Source organism: Crotalus tigris, unplaced genomic scaffold (assembly GCF_016545835.1).
Source record: "Crotalus tigris isolate CLP2741 ecotype Arizona unplaced genomic scaffold, ASM1654583v1 scf7180000020019.1302030, whole genome shotgun sequence".
Taxonomy (NCBI): Eukaryota; Metazoa; Chordata; class Lepidosauria; order Squamata; family Viperidae; genus Crotalus; species Crotalus tigris.
In genome coordinates, this window is record NW_024097821.1 from 1,041,238 (window position 1) to 1,066,223 (window position 24,986).

The window sequence follows — 24,986 nt, forward strand, 5'->3', positions numbered from 1 at the left end:
AAGACTTTGCATGTAAAAATCTAATCAACCGAGAGTTTGAGAAATGTAATTTAAAGATTAAGAAATTCACATTACTGTTTTGCTTTCATTGACCGCAAACCCCCCCCCAAAAAAAACCCTGCCTGTAGCTGCTGCGGTTTTAGCCTGACCTTAATCTCCCCCCCCCCCACCGAAAGTAATTAACGGCTCACCATTAGCGAAAAAACTTGGAATATAATGTGTAGTAAACAAATTCACCTTAAGCAGCATCTATTTCTTTTCTCTTGATGGATAAAAAGGAAGCGGAGTTTCAGAAAAGGCAGAGCTTGCACAGCTGAACGTTGCGACGATGGCAAAGCTTCGTAACCAATCCTCGGACTTATGACCATCAGTGTCCTGCAATTACACGATTATCAGGTGTGTGATTAGGAACCGGCCTAAGACAAGCGCCACTAATAGAGAAAGTGGAAGAAAGATTGTTGTGATCTTGCGATGTTTCGCTTACCGACGGAAAGGGAAGGGAGGTCAGCCCGTCACGTGGTTTTCTGCTGAGTGACCAAACTGATGGAGTAGTTGGTGGCCGTTAAGCGAGGACACTCGAAGGAATGCCACACATAACACAACTGGGAAGAAATCGCTAGGTCAGTCTGCCCTGATCCAGAGGTGACGACTGCAACTACCCATAATTCTAAGCAATGATTGTCTGACTGGGGAATTCTGGGAGATGAAAGCTGGGCTCAGCCAATGGCACAGTTGGAAACCCAGCATTACCTTCCTTTTAACCATGATCCGGATTTTCTGCAGGCCAGACTTGGTAGAGTGCAGACAGCCCTCAACTTACAGCTACGAGCATTTTCGCTGCTGAGCAAGTTGTTAAGTGAGTCGCACCCAATTTAACAACCTTTTTGCCACGGTGGTTAAATGAAGCACTGGTGGTATTAAGTGGTCAGTAAGCAAATCCAGCTCCCCATTGACTTTGCGCATCAGAAGCCAGCAGGGAAGGTCGCGAATGGTAATCACGAGATCCCGGGATCCTGCAGCCATCGTACACACATGCTGGTTGCCCAGATTCAAATCAAGGAAGCGTGGGGGATGCTGCGATGGTCATAAGTGCGAGGACTAGTTGTATGTCGCTTTTTTTCACTGCCGTTGTAACTTAAACAGCCGCTAAACAAATGGTTGTGTGTTGAAAATTACCTGTGTGTCCAACATTGAATTTTCAGATGGATGGATTTCAAATCCCAGAATTCCAAGGCAACATGGCCGGCTGGGGATTCTGGGAACTGGAGTCCTCCCATCTTAAAGCAGGCTGACTAGGGGATTCTGGGAGCTGGAGTCCATATCCATCTTAAAATGACTGAGCTTGAGAAACAGCAGAGGGTCTTATTAAAATAAAGGTAAATTTCGGCCTGCATTAAAACCAGTGCATCTCACCAGCCAAAAGTAAAGTCAGTTTCTTTCTATTCTACCCAAATTCAAATCCTGCTACTCAAAAGAAATCTCGTTTTTTCCCCAAATGTTGCTTCTGGGTTCCTATCCAGAGGTGCCCGTCGTTAAGCATCCCCAAATCTGCCAGATCCATTCTTTTGATTTCCGACAGTACCAACAGCGACAGAAAATTCCCATCCATGGTGTTAAATAGCACTGAAAAATTCTCCATCCCAAATTTCTTTCTCTTGTTCTGGGTGATATTGCCTTCAGGAATGGCTATGTACAATATTTTTATTTTTCTTCCCAGAGATGACGAAAGTCTGTAAAATGCATTTGATTATAGATAGACGCCAACACTACAGGACTAATATTAGCAGTCATTCCCTTTTGTGTAATATTCAATAGTTAAAGTGCTCAGAGCTATCTAAGGGCTGTTCAAAAATAGGGAGAGCCCTCATTTTTCCTCTGTTGGGGAAAAAAAAATAAGAATAAGACTTTTTTTTTTTCCAGGTTGCTAGCAGGCCAGGTCCTTTAGGTCAACAGGCTTAGAATTGGTCACTGGCTTAAGATTTTGTTTTTTAAATAAATAAAATATTCATCCTGATAAGTTGGCGGGATGCAGGCAGCCTATCCATGCCTGACATTTCAGATTGCTCAATGGTTCCTCCTCCAGGTTTAGGGGCCAGGTTTAAGCCTACATTAAGAGGTTTAAACAAACCACAGCCTTAAAAGAAGTCAGACTGGAAGCACAGATTTTGAGCAGATGGAAGCTGGGCTCAAAAATTCAAGCTCGCTTATGGGTGTCTTCTTAAAATGCCTACTTGTCTGTATATTCACGTCAGCACGACAGCTTCTTGAGGGAGAATCTCATAGAGCGAAGGCCATTTTTTAAAAAAGAAAAATTGGGACATAAAACATAGAATCCTAGGGCTGGGAGGGACCTCGGGAGGTCTTCTAGTCCAACCTCCTGCTCAAGGTAGGAGATTTTACACCAGGGGTAGTCAACCTTGGCTCGTGGACTTCAAATCCCAGAATTCCTGAGCCAGCACAGCTGGCTCAGGAATTCTGGGAGTTGAAGTCCACGAGTCATAAAAGAGCCAAGGTTGACTACCCCTGTCTTACACCACCCTGGTCTGTTTTTGAAAACCTCCAGAGATGGAGCACCCACAACCCCAGGAGGCAAGATGCAAAGACATGGCTGGGGGGCTCTTGAAGCCACGAAGAGAACGGGTGGTCCAACAGGCGATTTAAATGAAAATTTTTGCAGATCTCATTGTCATATTTCCATGCACCGCTCAAGACTCTCTCTAGCGCATGGATAAATTTCTGGGTGCCCACGTGGCGAAGGGATCCAGGAGGTCAGCTGGAGAACAATCAAAACGAGTCTGCTCCTTCTTCCTTTGCAACTGAAGAACGTCGGTTCCTTTGCGACTTAAACCGGACATCCCCTTTGTTTAATAACACCCCAATCGGGTGTTATTGTTTTGCGAGTTTGTTTGTTTGTTTGTTTGCTTTGTCAACCCATCTGACACCGGCCAAGCTAAAGGACACCTCCAGGAGGTGGCCCCACAGGACGAAGGGGGACCACTGTGTTCCCAGCGGCCAAAATCCTCTCGCTGGAGGGGGCGGGGGCGGGTCTCTAGGTGAGTTTCCGGATTCTGCGGTTATGCCGGTCGATGCTCATGTTGGCCTGATCCACGGAGGACGTAATGGCATCCAGGCTCTCGTCCTGCCGCTCCAGCTCCGTTTCCGTTTCCAGGGCCAAACACTTGAGCCTCCGAAGGATCTGGCAAGAGAAGATGTTGAAACTGCGGTCAAGGAAAGAAGCACCAGCCTCCCTCCTCGCCTGACTTGCTATTCGGGGGAACGTGGCCTGGAGGAATCTTGTACGGCACACAGGTAAGTCCTCGGCGTACGACCACTATGTGGATGGGGAGGGAGTATGGTCGTAAGTAGGGGCACCCGTGTAACCAGACTCAAGAGCACAAGGAGGAGCAAGAGAAAATCAAAAAGGAGACGGAGAAGCTCATCCAAGGCCCCCTTTTCAGAGGACGTGGCAAACCTGGACCACCTGGGGCTTTTGCTCAGAAGGCCCAGCTGCTTCCACAATTTCAGCCCAGCCCTGGAGAGTTGGGAGAGGTTTGGAAGCAGAGCTGGGAAGGAAGGGCAAGATTGAGGGTAGAATGGGAGAAGGAGGAGGAGGAGGAGGAGGAGGAGGAGGAGGAGGAGGAGGAGGAGGAGGAGGAGGAGGAGGAGGAGGAGGAGGAGGAGGAGGAAAGATTGTGGGTTCCTTGGTGCTCTCTGAGCTGGTTGGTTTCCTTGCAGACATTTTATGACCCAACCAGGTAATATCAACACTGCTAGAAGGGAGGAGGAGGAGGAGGAGGAGGAGGAGGAGGAGGAGGAGGAGGAGGAGGAGGAGGAAGAGGAGGAGGAAAGGAGGAAGAGGACAGTGACTGTGGGGTCTTTGGTGCTCTCTGAGCTTGATGGTTTCCTTGCAGATGTTTCATGACCCAAGTAGGGAACATCATCAGTCATGGATGGATGGATGGATGGATGGATGGATGGGAGGAGGAGGAGGAGGAAGAAAATGACTGTGGGATCCTTGGTGCTCTCTGAGCTTGGGTGGTTTCCTTGCAGATGTTTCATGACCCAACTAGGGAACATCATCAGTGTTAGTAGCCAACTAGAGAGCACCAAAGACCCCTCAATTCAACCCTGAGCTACAAATATTCTCCTTTAGAGAAAAGAAGGAAGGGGGGGGAGAAGGAGGAGTAGAAGGAGAAGATAGACATTGAGAAAGAGGAGGAAGAGAAAGAGGAGGAAGATGACACAGACCAGAAAGAAAAGGAGAGGCAGGAAGATGAGGACAGAAAAAAAAGGAGGCGAATGAAGGGAAGGGAGGAGACAGACAGGAAGAAAGAGGAGAAGGAGAAGGAAATAAGAAAGAAGAATAGGAAGGAAGGAAGGAAGGAAGGAAGGAAGGAAGGAAGGAAGGAAGGAAGGAAGGAAATGGAGATCAAGAGAAAAGAAAGAGAATGAAAGAAAAGGAGAAGGAGAAGAAGAAAAAGAGAAGGACATGGAGGATGAGGAGGAGTGTGTGTGTTTGAAAGAGAGAGCGGGGATAGATGCATAAATAGAGAAATGGATGGATGGATGAATGGATGGATGGATATAACAGAGAGGTGGGGGATGCAGACTCTGGGCTGAACGTCCTTGCTTTCCACCTGCCAGCTCCAGCCCACCCAGTTTCAGACCAACTGGCCCAGTATGGCCTGCCTCACGGCAACTGCCCTTCCCAAGTCTAGACTTTCAGAGAACAGGGGTCGGGATTCAGAATAACCGACCCTGTTCAGAGAACTGAACAGGGCCGAATGAGGGGGGGGGGGGAAACAACAACCTAAAAGCTTCAGGTCCACCCCCCCAGCCCCCCCCCACCCCTCTCGGCCTTTCCGTCCTGCAGCTGGGACGAGAGCAGGACAGGAGAAATCCGAGCTGGCGGAAGGTTTCCTGCCAAACCCTGCCGAGGTCTCTCCCGGCTCTCTCTGACCACAGACTTTATAAACTAATATTATCCCGTCTCCTCCCATCTTTGCTGACATGACGTCCAACCCTGGGGAGCCGGCAGGCGGGAGAAAACATCATGAAAGCCCTTTCTCTACGCCAGTGGTTCTCCACCTGTGGGTCGGGACCCCATTTGGGGTCGAACGACCATTTCACGGGGGTCGCCAAACTACGCAGTCCGCCATTTTTCCCCCCTTTTCCTTAGCTGTGCTCCTCCCTTTTATTCTATTGGCTCTTGAAAGCCAATAGAATAGACTCTCTTGAATAGAGTCTAATTCTATTGGCTTTCAAAAGCCAATAGGAATTGTCCAGGCTGTCTCTGCCCTGCTGAGCCCGCCAAAAGTCCCATTCTGCAAACGGTGCTGCACCAGTTGAGTAGTCCTCGACTTACGACCGGTTGAGTAGTCCTCGACTTACGACCGGTTGGGGGTCGCGGCATTAAAAAGGTTGAGAACCACTGCTCTACAGGGAGGGACCAGCTCACGGACCCACATCACGCGCCCCTCCCAAGTGCCGAATAGATTACGGAGCTCCGGGTGGATCCCAAATCCTGAGAAGGAGGGATTTCCAGATCTCTCAAGAAAGTCTTCAGGATGGCTTTTCATAAAACCAGCCTCCTGAGCCCCTGGGCTCTACCAGGACCCCGGAGAAAGGGGGAAGGCCTGCTTTACGGCATGAAGCCAACGTTTTCTGCCCGACACACATCCCTCTGAAGAAGGTCCCGAGTTCAGGTGGCACACACTTTTTTTGTGGTTAGGATCTCGGCCTACCCAATGCCAGGAGTATCCCTCAACCTGTCGCTATTTCGGATGGAGTTGAATATAATTTAAATTCTGTGGTGTCTTTGTAGTTCCCTCAGCCTGGCGGGAGATGTTCTTGCAGACGTTTCATGACCCAGCTAGGGAACATCATCAGTATTAGAAGGGAGGAGGAGGGAGGGAGGGAAGAAGGGAGAGAGGGAGAGAGGGAGGAAGGAAGGAAGGAAGGAAGGAAGGAAGGAAGAAGAAAAGAAAGAAAGAAAGAAAGAAAGAAGGGAGGGAGGGAGGAAGGAAGGAAGGAAGGAAGGAAGGAAGGGAGGGAGGGAGGGAGGGAGGGAGGGAGGGAGGAAGGGAGGGAGGGAGGGAAGGAGGGAGAATGGACCCTGAGCCTGGTGGTTTCCTTGCAGACATTTCATGACCCAACTAGGGAACATCATCAGTGTCAGAAGATAAGAGGAGGGGGGTGGAGAGGAGTAGTAGTAGTTCTTTGGCGTCCTTGGTGCTCTCTGAGCTTGGTTGTTTTCTTGCAGACATTTCATGACCCAACTAGGTAACATCATCAGTGCTAGAAGGGAGGGGGGTTAACACTTCTAGCACCTATTATATTACTAGTTGAGTCATAAAATATCTGCAAGAAAACAACTAAGTTCAGAGACCACTGCCACCTCCTCCTCCTCCTCCTCCTCCTCCTCCTCCTCCTCCTCCTCTTCACAAAGTCCACTCTTTTCTAGCACTGATGATGTTCCCTAGTTGGGTCATGAAATGTCTGCAAGGAAACCACCCAGCTCAGAAAGCACCAAGGACCCCACAGTCCTGCCTTGTAGCACTGATGATGTTCCCTAGTTGGGTCATGAAACGTCTGCAAGGAAACCAAGAAGTTCAGAGACCAACAAGGACCCAACAGTCCTCCTCCTGTTCAGAATCCCCCTCCCTTCCAACACTGATGACGTTCCCTAGTTGGGTCACGAAACGTCTGCAAGGAAACCACCCAGCTCAGAGAGCAGCCAGGACCACCACAGGTCAACCCTGAGCTATAAATATTCTCTTCTATCGTTAACATGGTTCTTTCTCCTAAGTCAGTGTTTCTCAACCTTGACAATTTTAAGGCATGTGGACTTCAACTCCCAGAATTCCACAGCCAGCATTGCTGGCTGTGGAATTCTGGGAGTTGAAGTCCACATGCCTTAAAATTGTCAAGGTTGAGAAACACTGTCCTAAGTACACATCTGAATGCCTTGAGTGAATGTGAGTCTCCTTCCAAGCATGCCTCTTTGCACCCTTTTTCTCTTCCAGAGAGATTCCAAAAAGATGGGTGGGTGGGTGGGTGGGTGGGAGGGAGGGAGGGCTGCTAAATGGAAAAGGAATTCTATTTTAACTGCGTTGGCTGCTTGGCTGCCTGCCCCAAAGTGCTCTGGACGTACCTGACGGATTTCCTGCATTTCACTCTGGGAGACAATCTGTTTCTCCTTCTGCATCTGAGCCTGCTTGCTGTCTGCGCTTCCTCCAGAGGAGGATGGTGTCGATCCGGATTGAACTAGGCTTCCCACAAACCCAGTGGCTGCAAGAAGAGAAGCGGGGACCAGAAAGGCCTTATTTTAAGCGGTATCGTTTTTTTAAAAAAAAAAATCACACAAAATGGCACAGCTGATCCTGGACCAGCATGGATGTATTGCAACCAGGGCTTTAAGGGCTGGCAAAAGAGTTTGTCCAGGTAGTCCTCGCCTTACGACCACAATTGGGACCAGAATTTGTCTTGTGAAACAAGATAGACAGACAGAGAATAGAGATGGACGGACGGACGGATGATAGAGCCAGAAGGATGGGTGGGTAGATGACAGGCAGATGGAAGGATAATAGAAACAGAAGACTAGATAGATAGATAGACAGACAGACATAGAGGTGGATGGATGGATGGATGACAAATGGAAAAATAATAGAGACAGAAAAATAGGTAACATGGATGGATGGAGATAGAGAATAGAGAATAGAGATGGATGGATGGATGGATGGATGGAGATAGAGAATAGAGATGGATGGATGGATGGATGGATGGATGGATGGATGGATGGATGGATGGAGAGAGAATAGATATGGATGGATAGATGGAAAAATAATACAGAAAAATAGGTAACATGGATGGATGGATGGAGATAGAGAATACAGATGGATGGATGACAAATGGAAAAATAATAGAGACAGAAAAATAGGTAACATGGATGGATGGATGGATGGATGGATGGATGGATGGATGGATGGAGATAGAGAATAGAGATGGATGGATGGATGGAGAGAGAATAGATATGGATGGATGACAGATGGAAAAATAATAGAGAGAAAAATAGATAACATGGATGGATGGATGGATGGAGATAGAGAACAGAGATGGATGGATGAATGGATGAAAGATGGAAAAATAATAGAGACAAAAAAATAGGTAACATGGATGGATGGATGGAGATAGAGAATACAGATGGATGGATGGATGGAGATAGAGAATACAGATGGATGGATGACAAATGGAAAAATAATAGAGACAGAAAAATAGGTAACATGGATGGATGGATGGATGGATGGATGGATGGAGATAGAGAATAGAGATGGATGGATGGATGGATGGATGGAGAGAGAATAGATATGGATGGATGACAGATGGAAAAATAATAGATAACAGGATGGATGGAGATAGAGAATACAGATGGATGGATGGATGGAGATATAGAGATGTATGGATGACAAATGGAAAAATAATAGAGACAGAAAAATAGGTAACATGGATGGATGGATGGAGATAGAGAATAGAGATAGATGGATGGATGGAGATAGAGAATAGAAATGGATGGATGACAGATGGAAAAATAAGAGACAGAAAAATAGATAACATGGATGGATGGATGGATGGATGGATGGAGATAGAGAACAGAGATGGATGGATGAATGGATGACAGATGGAAGAAAAGAAGAGACCAATGGACAGATAGATGGATGGATAATAAGACAGGAGGATGAGTAGATGAATGGTGTAAATACCAGCTAGTTGCAAAGCCCCTGAATTTTGATCACGTGATCATGGGATGCTGTGACCAACGTTAAGTCGAGGATTATCTACATATGCCTGTGCTTCTCCTGAAAGCTGCCAAGGCGGAGAAAACAATTACAGTTAGTTCTCGACTTACGACCATTCACTTAGCAACCGTTCAAAGTTACAACAGACCTCCCTGGGGACACCTTTTGATCTGGATTTGAAGTTCCAGAAGTTCCATGAACACACATTCATGGCTGTTGGCAGCATCCCACAGTCACATAACTTTATTTTTTGGCTGAAAACAGGCATTTTGTTCTGGTTTTCGGCAAAACCACTGCTTCACTTAACGACCAAAGCCTCGCTTAATGACTGCTGCAAAAAAAACCCAGCAAATCATAAAAGTCAGATCTGTCACACAAACTAGCCAAGTTACGGCCGTCATGAGTTATGACTGTGATGGGTAGGCTGAGGACACAAACTGAGGACTACCTGTAGGATAGTGGTCTCGGGTGACAAAGTTGTAACAGGTAACAGGGATTTTATTCCTGAACCTGACAAAGAACACAGTCACACAGTCACACAGTCACACAGTGACAACTGCTGGGTCTTGCGTGCAATTGCCTCCGTGCACAAAGGTGCAACTGGAAGCTAAACTCAGCTGAGTTCTTGATTTGCATCCAGAACTGAGCCCACATTTTCCATCGCTAAGCGAGACAGTGAGTGTTAAGCGAGTTTTGCCCCATTTTAACACCCTTAAAGAGTTGTTAAGTTGCCAGAGTTGTTAAGGGAATCCCTGCAGCTGTTAAGCAAGTCACACGGTTGTTAAGTGAATCCGGCTCCCCGCACTGACTTTGCTAGTCAGAAGTCCTGCAAACATGGCCCTGGGACACTGCGACAGTCGTTAAGTATGAGTCAGTTGCCAAGCATCTGCATATTGGCCACATGATGCTGCAACAGCCATAAGCATGAGCACCGGTCCTAAGTCAATTTTCATACTGCTGCTGTAACTTCAATCACTAAACAAACTGTTGCTAAGTCGAGGACTACCTGTAGGAATTTTTATTATTGTGTGTGTGTGTGTGTGTATGTGTGTGTGTTTTCCCTTTGGTCAATAAGTAAAATAAAATGCAAGTAAATCAACATTTACTGGCCCTCTTCATACAGCACTCTCATCAAATGATCGCTGTTGCTACCTGTGCGTGCCGTTGTGGCTTCAAAGGGTCGCTAAATGGGTGGTCATAAGCTGAGGACTGCCTGACTTTTCAGAGAGGAGCTGCAAAAGGTGGACTCCTCACTATGCACACGCACCCTGCCTCTCTAGGGCCAGGGTCTCTGCTGGAAACAGGATATTCTGGGCTGGGGGCCGAGGTGGGGAGGATGGGGGGGGGGAGACAGCCTACTTTAGAGGAAGCTGCCCCCTGCTCCAAAGCCCCCCCACCCGCCCCACCTCCACCGCGACAGCTGCCGGGCGCTAGGCCAGAAACCAGGCTGAAAAGCTGACGCTCACTCAGGTCTTGGAGGCCCCATGCCAGAAACACTGGCCTGGTGTCAGCTCAGGATTGTGTTACTTAATGGAAAAGGCAGACACAAAAGCTGCACCTAAAAATACAAACCTCCCCCCCCCTCCCCAGGCCTCCCCTCCCCCCAGGAGTTAATTACCACAGACTCTTAATCCCCTGGAATTATTCGGTCCTCGCAACAAAGGGGGGGGGGAAGACCTGGGGCATCGCGGCTACAGGGGGAGACATGGATGCCGGTCTAAATTTAACGCGGCCCGAAACCTGCCAGCCGAGCGGTACAGGTGCAAAACTTCCCTTTCCTCCTTGGCTCACAACTATCCGTTTAGTGACCGTCTGAAGTTCCGATGGGAAAAAACAAAAAAGTGGTGGTGGTGGGGGGTTATGACTGATTTTTCACACTTTACAACCGTTGCAGCATCTCCCAAGATCGTGTGATCAAAATTCATCGGCTCATGTTTATGACGGTGGCAGCATCCCCGGTGTGTGTGTGTGTGTGTGTCATGGGATCCCCTTTTGTGACCTTCCACGAACCTGCGACTCACTTAACAACTGCAGAGATTCGCTTAACAACTGAGGCAGGAAATGTCGCAAAATGGGGCCTTAACAGCGGTCTGGCTTGGCAATAAAACATGTGGTCGTAAGTCGAAGACCATCTGGGTATAATTTCACAGGGTGGGAAAAAAACTTATGCGGGTAGTCCTCAGTTTACAACCGGTCGCTTAGTGGGCATTCAAAGTTACGACGGACCCCTCCCTCATAAAAAGATTCTTATTTCTGGCTTTTGGCAAAGACACTGCATTATAGGCTTAACAGCTGCACATTCACTTAATGACTGTGGCGATTCACTTAACAACCAGCGGGAAAAATCGGCTGTACGATCGGGTCAGCCAGTGTCTCTGTGCCCCCTCGGGGTTGCCGGAGATGGGGGTGAATCCCCCCCACCCATGAGCTGCCTTAAGTCCTCAGAGAAAAGGCAGAGTATAAATCGGATCCATCAACCAGGGGGGCGCCTGGCCAGCGAAGAAGCTGGCTTAAGTCTGCTTGTTTCGAGAGATTAAATGACTGCATTTCCCAGCTTAAATTGGGGGCCTCTTTTTCAGAGCGATGTTCGCAAGTCACGCTGCTCTTTGTCTGGCTACAAATGGCTCTGGATTAAATCTGAGACCCTCCATGGCTAAGCAGCAAGAATTTACACGTATGTGTTTCTTCACGCAAGGTCCCATGAAAAGCCTCTCTCACTGGCTTTGGGGAGGTGGATCAAAGTAAAAAAAAAATCAAAGATGAATCAGATCAAATTTGCCAGCTTGAACCCTGTCCTAACCTCTTTTAGAAAAACAAAATATGTTACTAGTGAAATACCTGAGGAAATACTATCTATCTATCTATCTATCTATCTATCTATCTATCTCTTTCTTTTCTTTTTTTCTTTTTTCTTTCCATCTACACACAAATACATAACATACATACATATACACACAGTATATATATTCTCTATATAGTTATACAGAAACACACTATATACACACACATACATACATTCAATATATATGTGTATAAATGTATGTGTATACATATATGTGTGTATGTATATAATTCTCTCTATATCTATCTATCTCTAATATTAAAAATACAAATCTATATCTATATCAGTGGTTCTCAACCTGTGGGTCAGGAGCCCATTTGGGGTCGAATGACCATTTCACGGGGGTCGCCAAACAACGCAGTCTGCCATTTTTTTTCCCCTTTTCCTTAGCTGTGCTCCTCCCTTTTATTCTATTGGCTTTTGAAAGCCAATAGAAGAGACTCTCTTGAATAGAGTCTAATTCTATTGGCTTTCCAAAGCCAATAGGAATTGTCCAGGCTGTCTCTGCCCTGCTGAGCCGCCAAAAGTCCCATTCTGCAAACGGTGCTGCACCAGTTGAGTAGTCCTCGACTTATGACCAGTTGGGGGTCGCGGCATTAAAAAGGTTGAGAACCACTGATCTATCTATCTCTCTCTCTCTCTCTCTCTCTCTCTATCTATCTATCTATCTCTATCTCTCTATTTCTCTCTCTTTAGGGAGATACAGACAGAGGTATACATACACACAGACAAATGTATCCATACAGATAGTCCTCAACTTACAACTATTTGTTTAGTGACCAAATTACGATGCCACTGAAAAGAGTGACTTGATGGTTTTCCACACTGCGGTCCACGGCAGCATCCCTCTGGCCACGTGATCAAAATTCACACACTGCCAACTGAAGCAAAGTCAAAGGGGGAAGCCAGATTCGCTTAACGACTGTGTGACTAGCTTAACAACTGCAGCGATTTGCTGGACAACTATGGCAAGAAAGCCTGTAAAATGTTACAAAACTCACTTAACAGCCGTGTTGCCTAGCAATAGAATTTTTGTGGTCAATTTTGGTTGTATGTCGAGGACTACCTGCGTACCGAATGATCCAGGTGCAGTAGTTGATCGCCACCTAGTGGCAATTCTCGGTTGAAAAAGGACAAGCCTAAGTTTTGCAGAAAGAGAACAAGCCAACATCATTCTAGACATTCTTGATGGATTGCTGTTACCTCATGGATGCTGGTGACTTTAAAGCATGACCACAGAAAGGAAGGACATCACAGTCCTATAAGTAATGAAGGCAAACCGTTTTATGCACGACAAGGAGCAGCCAAAAAAGACTCAACGTAGAAATTATTTTTTAGTAACTGCTATTGCCGTATTGTGGATTGAACCAGGATGAACAAAACCAAAAAGTTGTTTTCTGCCTCTTAGATGTTAGACTGGCATTTTACCATCTGATGCCCAGGATTCCTTCATTTAAAAATTAACAAGCTTTTTCCGAGCACCGAATTTCAGCCACCGATCAACAAAAGTGCATTCCAATCTTTGCTCTACTGAACTTTTAGCAGAGGGTGCAACAGAACGTGGTCTGTTAATGCCCAGCTTGCTTTAAAGCAGTGTTTCCCAAACTTGACAATTTTAAGGCATGAGGACTTCAACTCCCAGAATTCCACAGCCAGCAACGCTGGCTGTGGAATTCTGGGAGTTGAAGTCCACATGCCTTAAAATTGTCAAGTTTGGGAAACACTGCTTTAAAGGTCTAAAACTCCTATTTTAAGCATAACAGACCAGAATTTTTTTTCTTCCTAGACTTTTTCGAATTTGGAAAATACGTTAGAAGGTATTTAGAAATGATGGATTAGAATTAATTTTTAAAACATTGCAATTTATGATACAAAATTTGGGCAACTACACCCCCCCCATAGTGAACAACAGGGTTGCTTAATGAGTGTCCTGTTGCTAAACCACCGCAAAAAATGTCATTAAAATGAGCCTGATCACGTGGTGACCTGCTTTATGATGGTCATGATTTCTAACCATAATGAGCAGGCTCCATTAAGGCCATTTAGTTGAGGACTACTGATAGCCTTTGTCTTGTAGCAGGAGAAAAGTAACTTTTTAGCTGCTCCAAATATAGACGATCACTACCAACACACACACACACGTTAGCCATGGTTGTCTACGAGCTAAATCGTCACCCAAAGATTGTCAAAAGAATATTTGAAACATCCTAGATGAGTGGTTCTCAACCTTTTTAATGCCGCGACCCCCAACCGGTCGTAAGTCGAGGACTACTCAACCGGTCGTAAGTCGAGGATTACTCAACTGGTGCAGCACCGTTTTCAGAATGGGACTTTTGGCAGGCTCAGCAGGGCAGAGACAGCCTGGACAATTCCTATTGGCTTTGGAAAGCCAATAGAATTAGACTCTATTCAAGAGAGGCTATTCTATTGGCTTTCAAAAGCCAATAGAATAAAAGGGAGTAGCACAGCTAAGGAAAAGGGGAAAAAAATGGCGGACTGCGTTGTTTGGCGACCCCCGTGAAATGGTCGTTCGACCCCAAATGGGGTCCCGACCCACAGGTGGAGAACCACTAGGCTGGATGCTCCTGTACAGAAATCCCTCAATTTGATCACAACTGGGCTCAAAATTTCTGTTGCTAAGTACGACAATTGCTAAGTGAGGTTTGCCCCATTTGACCACCTTTCCTGCCACAGTTGTTAAGTGAATCACTGCACTTGTTAAGTTAGTTAACAGCAATTGAGCAAGGGCTAGAGAGGCTGGTTGTACTTTCTCCAAAATTTAGCCTTGTTGGTTTTTCAGAATAGCCACTAGGTGGTGATCAACCACCAAGCCTGATCAGTACGTAGTAGGTAGTCCTTGACTTATAACCACAACTCAGCCCCAAATTTCTGACGCTGAGGCAGTCGTTAAGTGAGTTTTGCCCCACTTTACGATCTTTTTTAGCAACTGTCACTAAGTGACTCGCTGTAGGTTTTAAGTCAGCAACAGGATTGTTAAGCTTCCCCATTGACTTCGCTGGTCAGAAGGCTGCAAAACGGGATCACGCGACACCCCCGGGATGCTGTCGTAAGTATGAAAACCGTTGCCAAAATGCCGGGATTTTTGACCACGTCACCACGGAGATGCTGCCATGGCCGTGTGAAAAATGGTCCTAAGTCGCTTTTTTCCAGTGCCATTGTAACCACAAATGGTTGCTAAGCGGATGGACGTAAATCAAGGGCTAGCTAACGCCGTTTCTCTGCTGACACAACCGAGGCCTGCACTGGCCTTTTTGGTTGGTGCAGCCCATGCCTGGCTCCTTCCGTTATTATTTTATCAGATTCCGATCACCTTCTGGGTCTCTTACCTGCCTGCCAGATGGAGCCCCCCGCTTCCTCCGGGGAGGTCCTCCTAGCCTGCGCCAGCCCCACGGCATCCTGCAGGAATTGGATCTTCTTGCTGTACTGCATCTCCAGGAACGGGATGGCCTCGGGCATCTTGGCCGACAGGAGCTGGTAACAGATGTCCGGCTTGCCGATAAACCTCTGGCGGACGCATATTTCATACGGGCTGTGGACTCTGACCTCGTCCACGTCCTGCTTCTCAAACCAGTGGAGCAGCTGGGCCTTGGCGCCGCAGATCCTCAGGCCGGACACTAAGAGGGAGAGGCTGCCCGGTTTGGCATGAGTGTCGGCCCGTTCGGTGACGATGACGGGGATCTGCACGAGGACGCCATCTTTGCTCCCGGATGGCAGAGCCGCGGGTTTCTCCGTCGCCTTTCCCACTTCGGACACGGCTTTGGCGAGGAGTTTCCCACCAAAAGGCCACCAAGATGGAGACTCGAGTTGGGATAATAACCTGTGACGAAAGAAAGATCAGAAATGTAGGTAGTCCTCGACTTATGGCCATTCTTTTAGTGACCGAAGTTACAACACCACTGAAAAAAGGGACTTATGGACCATTTTTCACACGGCTGTTGCAGCATCCTCCCAGGGTCACGTGATCAAAATTCAGACACTGGCAACTGACTCGTATTTATGACGGTCACAGCGTCCCAGAATCATGCGATCCCCTTTTGCGACCTTCTGACGAGCAGAGTCAATGGGGGGGGGGAAGCCAGGTTCACTTAATGACCGTGTGACTAACTTCACAACTAAAATGGTTCCCTTAATGATGGTGGCAAGAAAGATTGTAAATTGGGACAAAAGCAACAGAAATTTGAAGCTCAACTGTGATTGTACATGGAGGACTGCCCGTACAGGTAGTCCTCGGCTTACGGCCACAGTTGGGCCCCAAATTTACGTCGCTAAAGTAATACATTTGTCATGTGTGAATTTTGATTGTGGGGAGTCTCCAAACGGTCGTGTGAAACATGGTCCTAGGTCACTTTTTTCAGCGACGTTGTGACTTGGAACGTTGTCACTAACCGAACTGCTATAAGTCGAGGACGTAATCTGTATGTGTCTGGTCAGTTAATGAAGGCCAGCATGGAAAGTATGACAAGTCCAAGGAAGGGAATAAGTGACTTCCAGAGTTGCTGAAGAGGAACACCTGGTATCCCTCAATGCTGAAAGGGCTGACTGAAACGGCTGGGAATTGTAGTTCACTAGGAGTGAAAGACCTCCACCTCCTACGTCCGGGTACTAATGGGTCATAAATGGTCACATGACTGGCCCACTCCCAGGGATCACCTGGTTGGATGTCGGGCGCTGAGCCACCAGTAATATTGATGGCCGGTAACAGCATTATGGAGTGCCATGATCGCTTATTCGTGATTTTTGGGGGGGGGCACTTTCTGGCAAAAAAATTGTAATAAATGGCCATTTGAATGAATGGATTCACATTTACAACTGGGGCGTTCTCTTAACACCACAAAAAAAGGTAATAAAATCACTTCCGGTCAACGAGCGCCACGATTTTTAACTACTAGATTTTTATTAGATTATTCCACCTTTATTATTTTTATAACTAGTTCAAGGCAGTAAAGAGTCCAAACACCCCTTCCTCCTCCATTTTCCCCACAACAACCCTGTGAGGTGGGCTGGGCTGAGAAGGAGGGACTTATGTCCCTAAGGCAGGACTAGAATTCTCTGTCTCTGATGACTGGCCTGTTTTCATTCCTAAAATGGGATTAGAACTTACTGCCACCTGATGATTGGCCCAAAATCACCCAGTTTTCGTACTTAAGGCAGGACTAGAACTCACTGTCTTCTGGTGATTGGCCCAAAGTCACCCTGCCGGTTTTCATCCCTAAGGCGGGACTCATTGTCACCTGATGATTGGCCCAAAGTCACCCTGATGGCTTTCATGCTTAAGGCGGAACCAGAACTCATCGTCATCTGATGATTGGCCCAAAGTCACCCTGCCAGATTTCATGTCTAAGGCAGGACTAGAACTCATTGTCACCTGATGATTGGCTCAAAAGTCACCCAGTTGGCTTTCATGCCTAATTTGAAACTAGAACTTACCATCTCCAGGTAACCGGCCCAAACTCAACTAGCTGGCTTTCATGCCTAAGGCAGGACTACAACTCACAAGTCTCCCAATTTCTAGGCCAGCACCTCAACTCCCAAACTGGCTGTCTCCCCATCACAACTGCAGTCGTAAACTGAGGCCTTCGTCTATTAAACCAACCTTGAGTTGTGATCCTGTCCCAATGCAGCTGTTCGTCCATTGTTTCGGGAGAAAATATTCTTGAATTATTTACCCCATAAGAAAGGCTGAGCGCCAAAGAATGGAGGCCTTTGAACTATGGTGCTGGAGAAGACTCCTGCGAGTCCCCTGGACTGCAAGGTGATCCAACCGGTCAGTCCTAGAGGAGATCAACCCCGACTGCTCTTTAGAAGGCCAGATCCTGAAGTTGAAACTCCAATACTTTGGCCACCTAATGAGAAGGAAGGACTCACTGGAGAAGGGCCTAATGCTGGGAAAGATTGAGGGCAATAGAAGAAGGGGACGACAGAGAATGAGATGGCTGGATGGAGTCACTGGCGCAGTAGGTGTGAACTTAAATGGATTCCAGAAGATGGTAGAGGACAGGAAGACCTGGAGGAACATTGTCCATGGGGTCGCGATGGGTCGGACACGACTTCGCAATTAACAACAACAAATTATTTACCTCTTTTAAGCTGTGGTTCTGCACTGGATCTTGAGAACGGGTTTTCTCTGCCAACGAGTTCTCTCTACGACTCCATGCAAAGAAAACCTCCAGACGTTCTCCTACGCCCCGCCAACCCTACGCCCCATCTTGAGGATCCCCCAGATCACACACCCCTGGCCGCAATCAGAACCCCTGGCGTGCCAGCGTACCTATCTGCCACATCCATCTCCGACTCAATCTTGTCCAGGCCTTTCATGATGTTATCGAACTGTTCGCCCTGGTGCTCCAGCACCTTCGAGGTATCTTCCAGACGCTTCTGAGACCCCATCAACAAGCCGGTCAACTCCTTGCCCTTGGGGGTCTGGACGCATGCCGTCTGCGCCCTAGCCCCGTCGGGCGAGAGGAGCTGCTCTCTCCAAAAGTGTTCCAGCACGTTGAAGATCACATTCCGGTTGGGTTGAAGGGAGCTGAACCAATGCTTGGTGCTGCTCTCCAAAATTGTGAGGGAACTGAAGATCAAGGTGGACGATTCCTTCTTGATCTCGCTGATGGAGGAAAGGGGGAAGCTGGCCAGGACCTCTCCGGATTTGTCCGCGGTAAACTTAACCGAAACCGGAGTCAGGAGGAGTTTGCCGGACACCCATTGCTTCTCCGAGTTGAGGTAATAGGAACAGGACCAGGTGTGAATGTGGACCTTCTCATCCATTACCTTATTCCTTGGTTCCTCTTCCTCAAGGAAACAACTGGCACCTTCCAAAGATCAAATGAATTGTGTAATCAGCGATGAGCAATTAACACAAGGTTCGTTCACCTTTCATGAGCCTCACGACAAACACCTGTGAAGATAAAGGTGTGAGACTCTAAGGCAGCGGTTCTCAACCTGTGGGTCAGGAACCCATTTGGGGTCGAACGACCATTTCACGGGGGTCACCAAACAACACAGTCTGCCATTTTTTTCCCCTTTTCCTTAGCTGTGCTACTCCCTTTTATTCTATTGGCTTTTGAAAGCCAATAGGATAGACTCTCTTGAATAGAGTCTAATTCTATTGGCTTTCAAAAGCCAATAGGAATCGTCCAGGCTGTCTCTGCCCTGCTGAGCCTGCCAAAAGTCCCATTCTGCAAACGGTGCTGCATCAGTTGAGTAGTCCTCGACTTACGACCGGTTGAGTAGTCCTCGACTTACAACCGGTTGGGGGGTCGCGGCATTAAAAAGGTTGAGAACCACTGGGCTAAGGCACCAATAGGTGAACCCGCTCATTCCGGATCCCCCAAATCGTGACTTTCAAATATCTGAAGCTGCATTCTTCTGAAAGTCGCTATTTAATCACTTTATTGGTGCTGATGTAACTTCAAACAGTCACTAAACGAATGGTTGTAAGTTGAGGAGTACCTGTGTACAGGTAGTCCTCAATTTGCAGCCACAATTGAGCACAGATATCTGTTGCTAAGTGAGACACTTATTAGATTTTTGCCACAATTGTTAAAGTGAATCATTGCAGTTGTTATGTTAGTAACACAATTGTTCAAGCCATTAACTCGGCTTGGCAAATGGTCCGAATTTTGATCACGTGACCGTGGGGATGCTGCAATGGTCGTTAAGTGTGAAAAATGGCCATAAGTCACTTTTTCAGTGCCCTTGTAACTCCAAATGGTCACTAAATATAACATTGTAAATTGAGGACTTCCTGTACACATTTATTATTTAAGAAATTGCAAATCAGCTATAGAAGAAACAAATTCTAAGTCTCTACAGGCATCCTCGTTTAGTCACCCCCAAATGGCACAGGCAACCTGGTCATTAAGTGAAACAGTTGCTAAGTGAAACCATGGTTGCTAAGCGAAACCACAACTCTGCTTATGTGTGCAGCTTTGCTTTACAGACCCGTGAAGGTCACCAGTGCAATGACTGCTGGCAAAGCTACTACATCTAAAAGACAGGTTGTTTTTTTTTTTAAATAAAGTCAGTTCCAACACTCAACCCTTCATTAGTAAGAACAGACGTTGGAATAATAAATATTTAAGCCTGCGCACAGGATCACCTATCTGAATAAAAGCAAATAAAGACATTTAGGTCTCCCGCTTGAGTTTCTGTTTTCATCTCCTCTACACCACCCACTAAATATCTTGCAGGGAATTAATTAATTAATTCTCCCCATTTACCTGGTCTGTTGGTGGATTCAGAAGTTTCTGGTAGCTTAAAAATTGTTATCGACTGAGGCTTCTCGATTCCGGAGCCCAACAAAAATTGCCCAGAATTGTACAGATCAAAAACAAAACACCTGTCATACTATATAAAATTCACTACACATCTAAAACTTAGAAAAGAGGTATTTTGGGGGGGGGGGGAAATGATAGTCCAAAGCAGGCATTTGACAGTTTGTCCTTAGCACAAGAAAATGAACATCAAAGGAGGATACTAAATATTATATATATATATATATATATATATATATATATATTTGATCTCATGATTCATGGTCCAAGTATAACTCACCTATTTACTATCTGGCTAGTCATTTTCTCACATGATGAAACTGAGGATATTATTTTTGCTCAGGCATCACATGCCGACCAGAGTCAACATCCTATTAGGAAACCAGATCCTATATTGATACAGGTAGTCCTCGACTTACAACCACAACAGAACCCAAATTTTTTTGTGGCTAAGTGAGACATTTGTTAAGTGAGTTTTGCCACACTTTACGACCTCTCTTGCCACTGAATCACTGCAATTGTTAAGCTAGTCACATGGTTGTTTAAGTGAATCTGCCACTGACTATGCTTGTCAGAAGGGGATCAGGTCACTCTAGGATGCTGCGACCGTCGTAAATATGAGTCAGCTGCCAAGCATCTGAATTTTGATCAAACGTTCAAAGGGATGCTGCAACAGTCATTAAGTGTGAAAAAGGGTCAAAAGCCACTTTTTTCAGTGCTGCTGTAACTTCGAACGGTCACTAAATGAACTGTTGTAAGTTGAGGACCTGTACTTCTGCTTATTTTTTGTTTTAATTTATACGCCTCCCCGCCTTTATTATTCTCACAAATAATTCAAGGCAGTATCCAACACAGCTTCCTTATCCTGTTTTCCCCTCAACAACAACCCTGCGAGGTTGACTGATAAAAAGTGATTGACCTGAAATCACCCAGGCGGCTTTCACGTGGCCAAGGCAGGATTTGAATTCATGTCTGCAATTCTAGCCTAGGATTTTTCCTTCGGGACAACAGAGGCCCTTATGGAGTTTTCTTTGCTGCCAAGGAGTGACGTACAATGTAAAGATGATGCAACGTTTCCAGCAAAACCAATAAATTACACTTTACACAAAGGTATTTTATGAATCCTTCCCAAGGAAGCCTACAGGGAACTGCCCGTGAAATAAAATATTAAAATATCAGAACATTTCCTTGTTTACCCCAAAGCAGAGCAGCTGGTTGTTTTTTTAAAAAAACATAATTTTAAATTATTCATTAGAGAGGCAGCCAGGAAATGCAATCTAAGAACAAGCTGTACCACAGACACATGCCAATACAGAACAGAGAAAACAAGATCGTTAAAGGCAAAACATCTCACTCATTACCCAGGAAGACTTGGGTGGATTTCTGTCACTCCTCGAAAGCGTATTTATGCAGGTAGTCCTCGACGTTTCCAGTGCTAAGTGAGAAAGTTAAGTGAATCTTATCCCGTTTTACGACCTTTCTTGGCCGCAGTCGTTAAGTGAATCCCTGCAGTTGTTAAGTTAGCAACACGGTTGTTAAGTGAATCTGGTTCCCCTATTGACCTTGCTAATCAGAAGGTCACAAAAGGGGATCACACACATGACCCCGGGACACTGCAGCCATCATAAATAGGAGTCAGTTGCCAAGCGTCTGAATTTTTGATCACTAGACCATGGGGATGGCTGCAACAGTTGTAAGGGTGAAAAATGGTAATAAATCATTTTTTTTTTCAAAACCGTGGTAACTTAAATAAATGGTTGTCGAGGACTAGCTATACAGCAATTGGTGGTCAATGGGAGAGATGTTTATACAGTCAAAGTTCCCTCTGTTCACTTTACTCCCTAACTCTCCATCCTACTTAGTTTTATTTTAAATGGTTTTTTTTCAATTGAAGATCTTTGTTTATTCTTTGCAATTTATTCAATGTCTTTAATTTGCTGGGAGTTTCCTTTGGCAATGTCCCGTATGTCCAGAATAGTATGGCGTTTCCTGCCTGAGCAGGGGGTTGAACTAGTCCAGGGCTTTTCAACCTTTTCACCCATTGTACCACTTTTAGGATATGGCAATATCCGAGTACCACCAGTCGCCTAGCAAGGGGTCAAAAACTTGATGACCCTTTCCCAAAAAAGAGGAAAAAGGGATAAAGTACAGTAGTCCTTGACTTACAACAGTTCACTTAGTGACTGTTCGAAGTTACAATGGCACTGAAAAAAGTGCCCCCCAAGCCACAGCTGAGCAAGACTCCTGGCTGCCCAGCCGGTAGCGCTCTTCCTCCTGTCCCAGGTTTCCATTGTTGTGAGCGTTTTTGTTGAGGATTGGCGGTGGGGGGGGGTGTTTGGTTTTTATTCTCCCTCCCATCTGCTGGGTGGTTGCAGCAGGTTTTGGTCACTTCATATGACCCCGGGACACTGTGACCATCATAAATATGAATCAGTTGCCAAGCATATGAATATAAATCACAGTTGCCAAGCATATGAATATAAATCACAAGACCCTGGAGAGGCTGCAACATTCCAGCTGATCGGCGCTTCTTCAGGGCTCAGCGGAAGCGCCAGGATCAGTGCCACTTTCCAGCTGGAGCCTGGCGCTGATCCTGGGGCTTCCACTGAGCTCTGACAGCCCCGAAGAAGTGCCGATCAGCTGGAAAGCTGCACTGATCCTGGCGCTTCCGCTGAGTCCTGACAGCCCTGCAGCTCCAGCTGTCTCTCGCTCAGGCTTGTGCAGTGCTGCCACCGGTTCAGCCCATTCTCCTCCTCCGCTACCACTTTTCTAGGATGGTCGCATACCACCTGCCAGGTGCCAATGTACCACAGGTGGTACCCGTACCACTGGTTGAAAAGTCCTGGATTAGAAGACCTCCAAGGTCCCTTCCAACTGTGTTATTCTGTACGAGGAGGTGACATACAAGGTTGATAAATAGATAGACATAAGAATAAAATAGGTATCTATGGAGATATTAATTGCATACAAAATGCAAAACATGACCACAACTACACTAATACCTGCAAATTATTCTTTGCAAGATGTCTAGTCAAACCATCCATTTCGTATTTTGAATCCACTGAATAAGGGTGCTTACTTTTTCCCACTCTGTGGGAAATTAATTACAGGCAGTCCTTGACATACAACCATTTGTTTAGTGACCGTTTGAAGTTAAACAGCACTGAAGACTTAGGACTGTTTTTTACACTTATATCTGTTGCAGTATCCTCATGGTCACATGATCAAAATTCAGACGCTCAGCAACTGCTTCATATTCATGACAATTTCAGCGTCCCAGATTCTGTAATCACCTTTTGCGAACTTCTGACAAGCAAAGTCAATGGAGCAAGCCAAATTAACAACTGTGTGGCTAATTTATCATCTGCAGCGATTCACTTAACAGCAGTGGTAAGGAAGGTCATAAAATGGGGCAAAACTCACTTAACAAATGATCCACTTAGCAGCATAAATTTTGGACTCAGTTGTGGTCGTAACTCAAGGACTGCCTGTATAAAGCTATTACAGAATCTAGTTGCTCTGCTTCGGGTATATATAGGTATATATAGATACACACACAAACACAAACTATACTGTTTGATATTTTATGCTGCTTTGTGATCTGCCATTGGTATACACACACACACACACAGAGAGAGAGAGAGAGAGAGAGAGAGAGAGAGAGAGAGAGAGAGAGAGAGAGAGAGAGAGAGAGAGAGAGAGAGAGAGAGATACTATCTATACCAGGGGTCTTCAAACTTGGCCCTTTTATGACTTGTGGATTTCAACTCCCAGAATTCCTCAGCCAGGCATGCTGGGAGTTGAAGCCCACAAGTCATAAAAGGGTCAAGTTTGAAGACCCCTAATCTATACTGTTTGATGTCTTATGCTGCTTTGTGATCTGCCATTGGTACACACACACACACGCACGCACACACACACACACAGAGAAACCTACAAAGACATACTACTTATACTGTTTGATGTCTTATGCTGCTTTGTGATCTGCCATTGGTACACATACACAGAACCACAAACACACAGATATACTACCTATGCTGTTCAATGATCCCTTATGCTGCTTTGTGATCTGTCATTGGTACACACACACAGAGACCCACAAACACACAGATATACTACCTATACTGTTCAATGATGTCTTGTGCTGCTTTGTGATCTGCCATAGGTACACACAAACACACAGACCCACAAATACAGATATACTACCTATACTGTTCAATGATGTCTTGTGCTGCTTTGTGATCTGCCATAGGTACACACAAACACACAGACCCACAAACACACAGATATACTACCTATACTGTTCAATGATGTCTTGTGCTGCTTTGTGATCTGCCATAGGTACACACAAACACACAGACCCACAAACACACAGATATACTACCTATACTGTTCAATGATGTCTTGTGCTGCTTTGTGATCTGCCATTGTTATTTGCCATTGTTCTGGATGCGAATACCGGTTTCACGTAGATTTTCAAGACTAGTAGTTAATCTGGATCAGCTGCTCCTGGGGCCAGGGAGGACCCTTCCCCATTAAATGGGGGCAACTGGGGGATCTCACTGCTCCCCCCTTGCCTTGACCTTTTCAGAGGCTTCCCCCAACCACCAACAGTGGCCCAAGAGCCCCCAAACTGCCGTCCCCTCCCCCCCTCCACCTTCCCCTGCCCGACACAGAAGGGGGGGGCGAAGGCCTGGGCCTCTCCCCTCCTTCCTTAGCCTTCCCCCCGCCCTCAGACTACAACTCCCGACATCCCTTGCGCCAGCCCGAGGAGGCGCTCACCACGAGATATCGGGGAAGGGAGGGGGCTCCGTCAGGGCATCACCAACCCGCCCCACATCCCCGGGTTGTTGCCCACCGAGACTCCTCACCGGTCATTCGTGAAAGGCGGACGGGAAGGAGAGGAGCCGCCATCCGCTCCGCGGTCAACCCGCCATCGCTCCGCCCGCCTCACGACGCTCTCACCGCGCCTGCGCAAACCGCGGCGCGCCGGTTCGATTGGGAAGTCGCGCGCAGGCGCTCCGCCGGGCCGCGAGAGACCCAGGCGCACGCGCG

At 46.5% G+C, this 24,986-nt stretch overlaps 1 protein-coding gene across 5 annotated transcripts; it reads right to left on the reverse strand.

Moving 5' to 3' along the window:
* Positions 1-2,468: 2,468 nt before the first annotated feature.
* SNAP47 (synaptosome associated protein 47) lies at positions 2,469-24,952 on the reverse strand. 5 transcript variants are annotated; one of them, XM_039365242.1, is made up of 5 exons: positions 24,803-24,952; positions 17,927-18,467; positions 14,985-15,475; positions 7,154-7,290; positions 2,469-3,196 (listed from the first exon to the last, which is right to left on the reverse strand). In XM_039365242.1, the coding sequence occupies exons 1-5, from the start codon at positions 24,843-24,845 to the stop codon at positions 3,050-3,052; spliced, it is 1,359 nt and encodes a 452-aa protein (XP_039221176.1). In that variant the 5' UTR covers positions 24,846-24,952; the 3' UTR covers positions 2,469-3,049. The 5 variants fall into 5 exon arrangements, with proteins under 5 accessions (XP_039221176.1, XP_039221177.1, XP_039221178.1 ...); XM_039365243.1 differs by having other exon boundaries at positions 17,927-18,553; positions 24,803-24,944; XM_039365244.1 differs by lacking the exon at positions 24,803-24,952 and adding an exon at positions 24,316-24,550 and having other exon boundaries at positions 17,927-18,553.
* Positions 24,953-24,986: the final 34 nt, after the last annotated feature.

Excerpts from the sequence above, each read along its gene's own strand:
- SNAP47 (XM_039365242.1), bottom strand. The coding sequence starts at position 24,845 with ATGGCGGCTCCTCTCCTTCCCGTCCGCCTTTCACGAATGACCG. Across the intron at positions 15,476-17,926 it reads GAGATGGATGTGGCAGATAG|GTTATTATCCCAACTCGAGT; the intron begins GTACGCTGGCAC and ends CTTTCGTCACAG. Across the intron at positions 7,291-14,984 it reads GGGCTCCATCTGGCAGGCAG|CCACTGGGTTTGTGGGAAGC; the intron begins GTAAGAGACCCA and ends CTCTTCTTGCAG.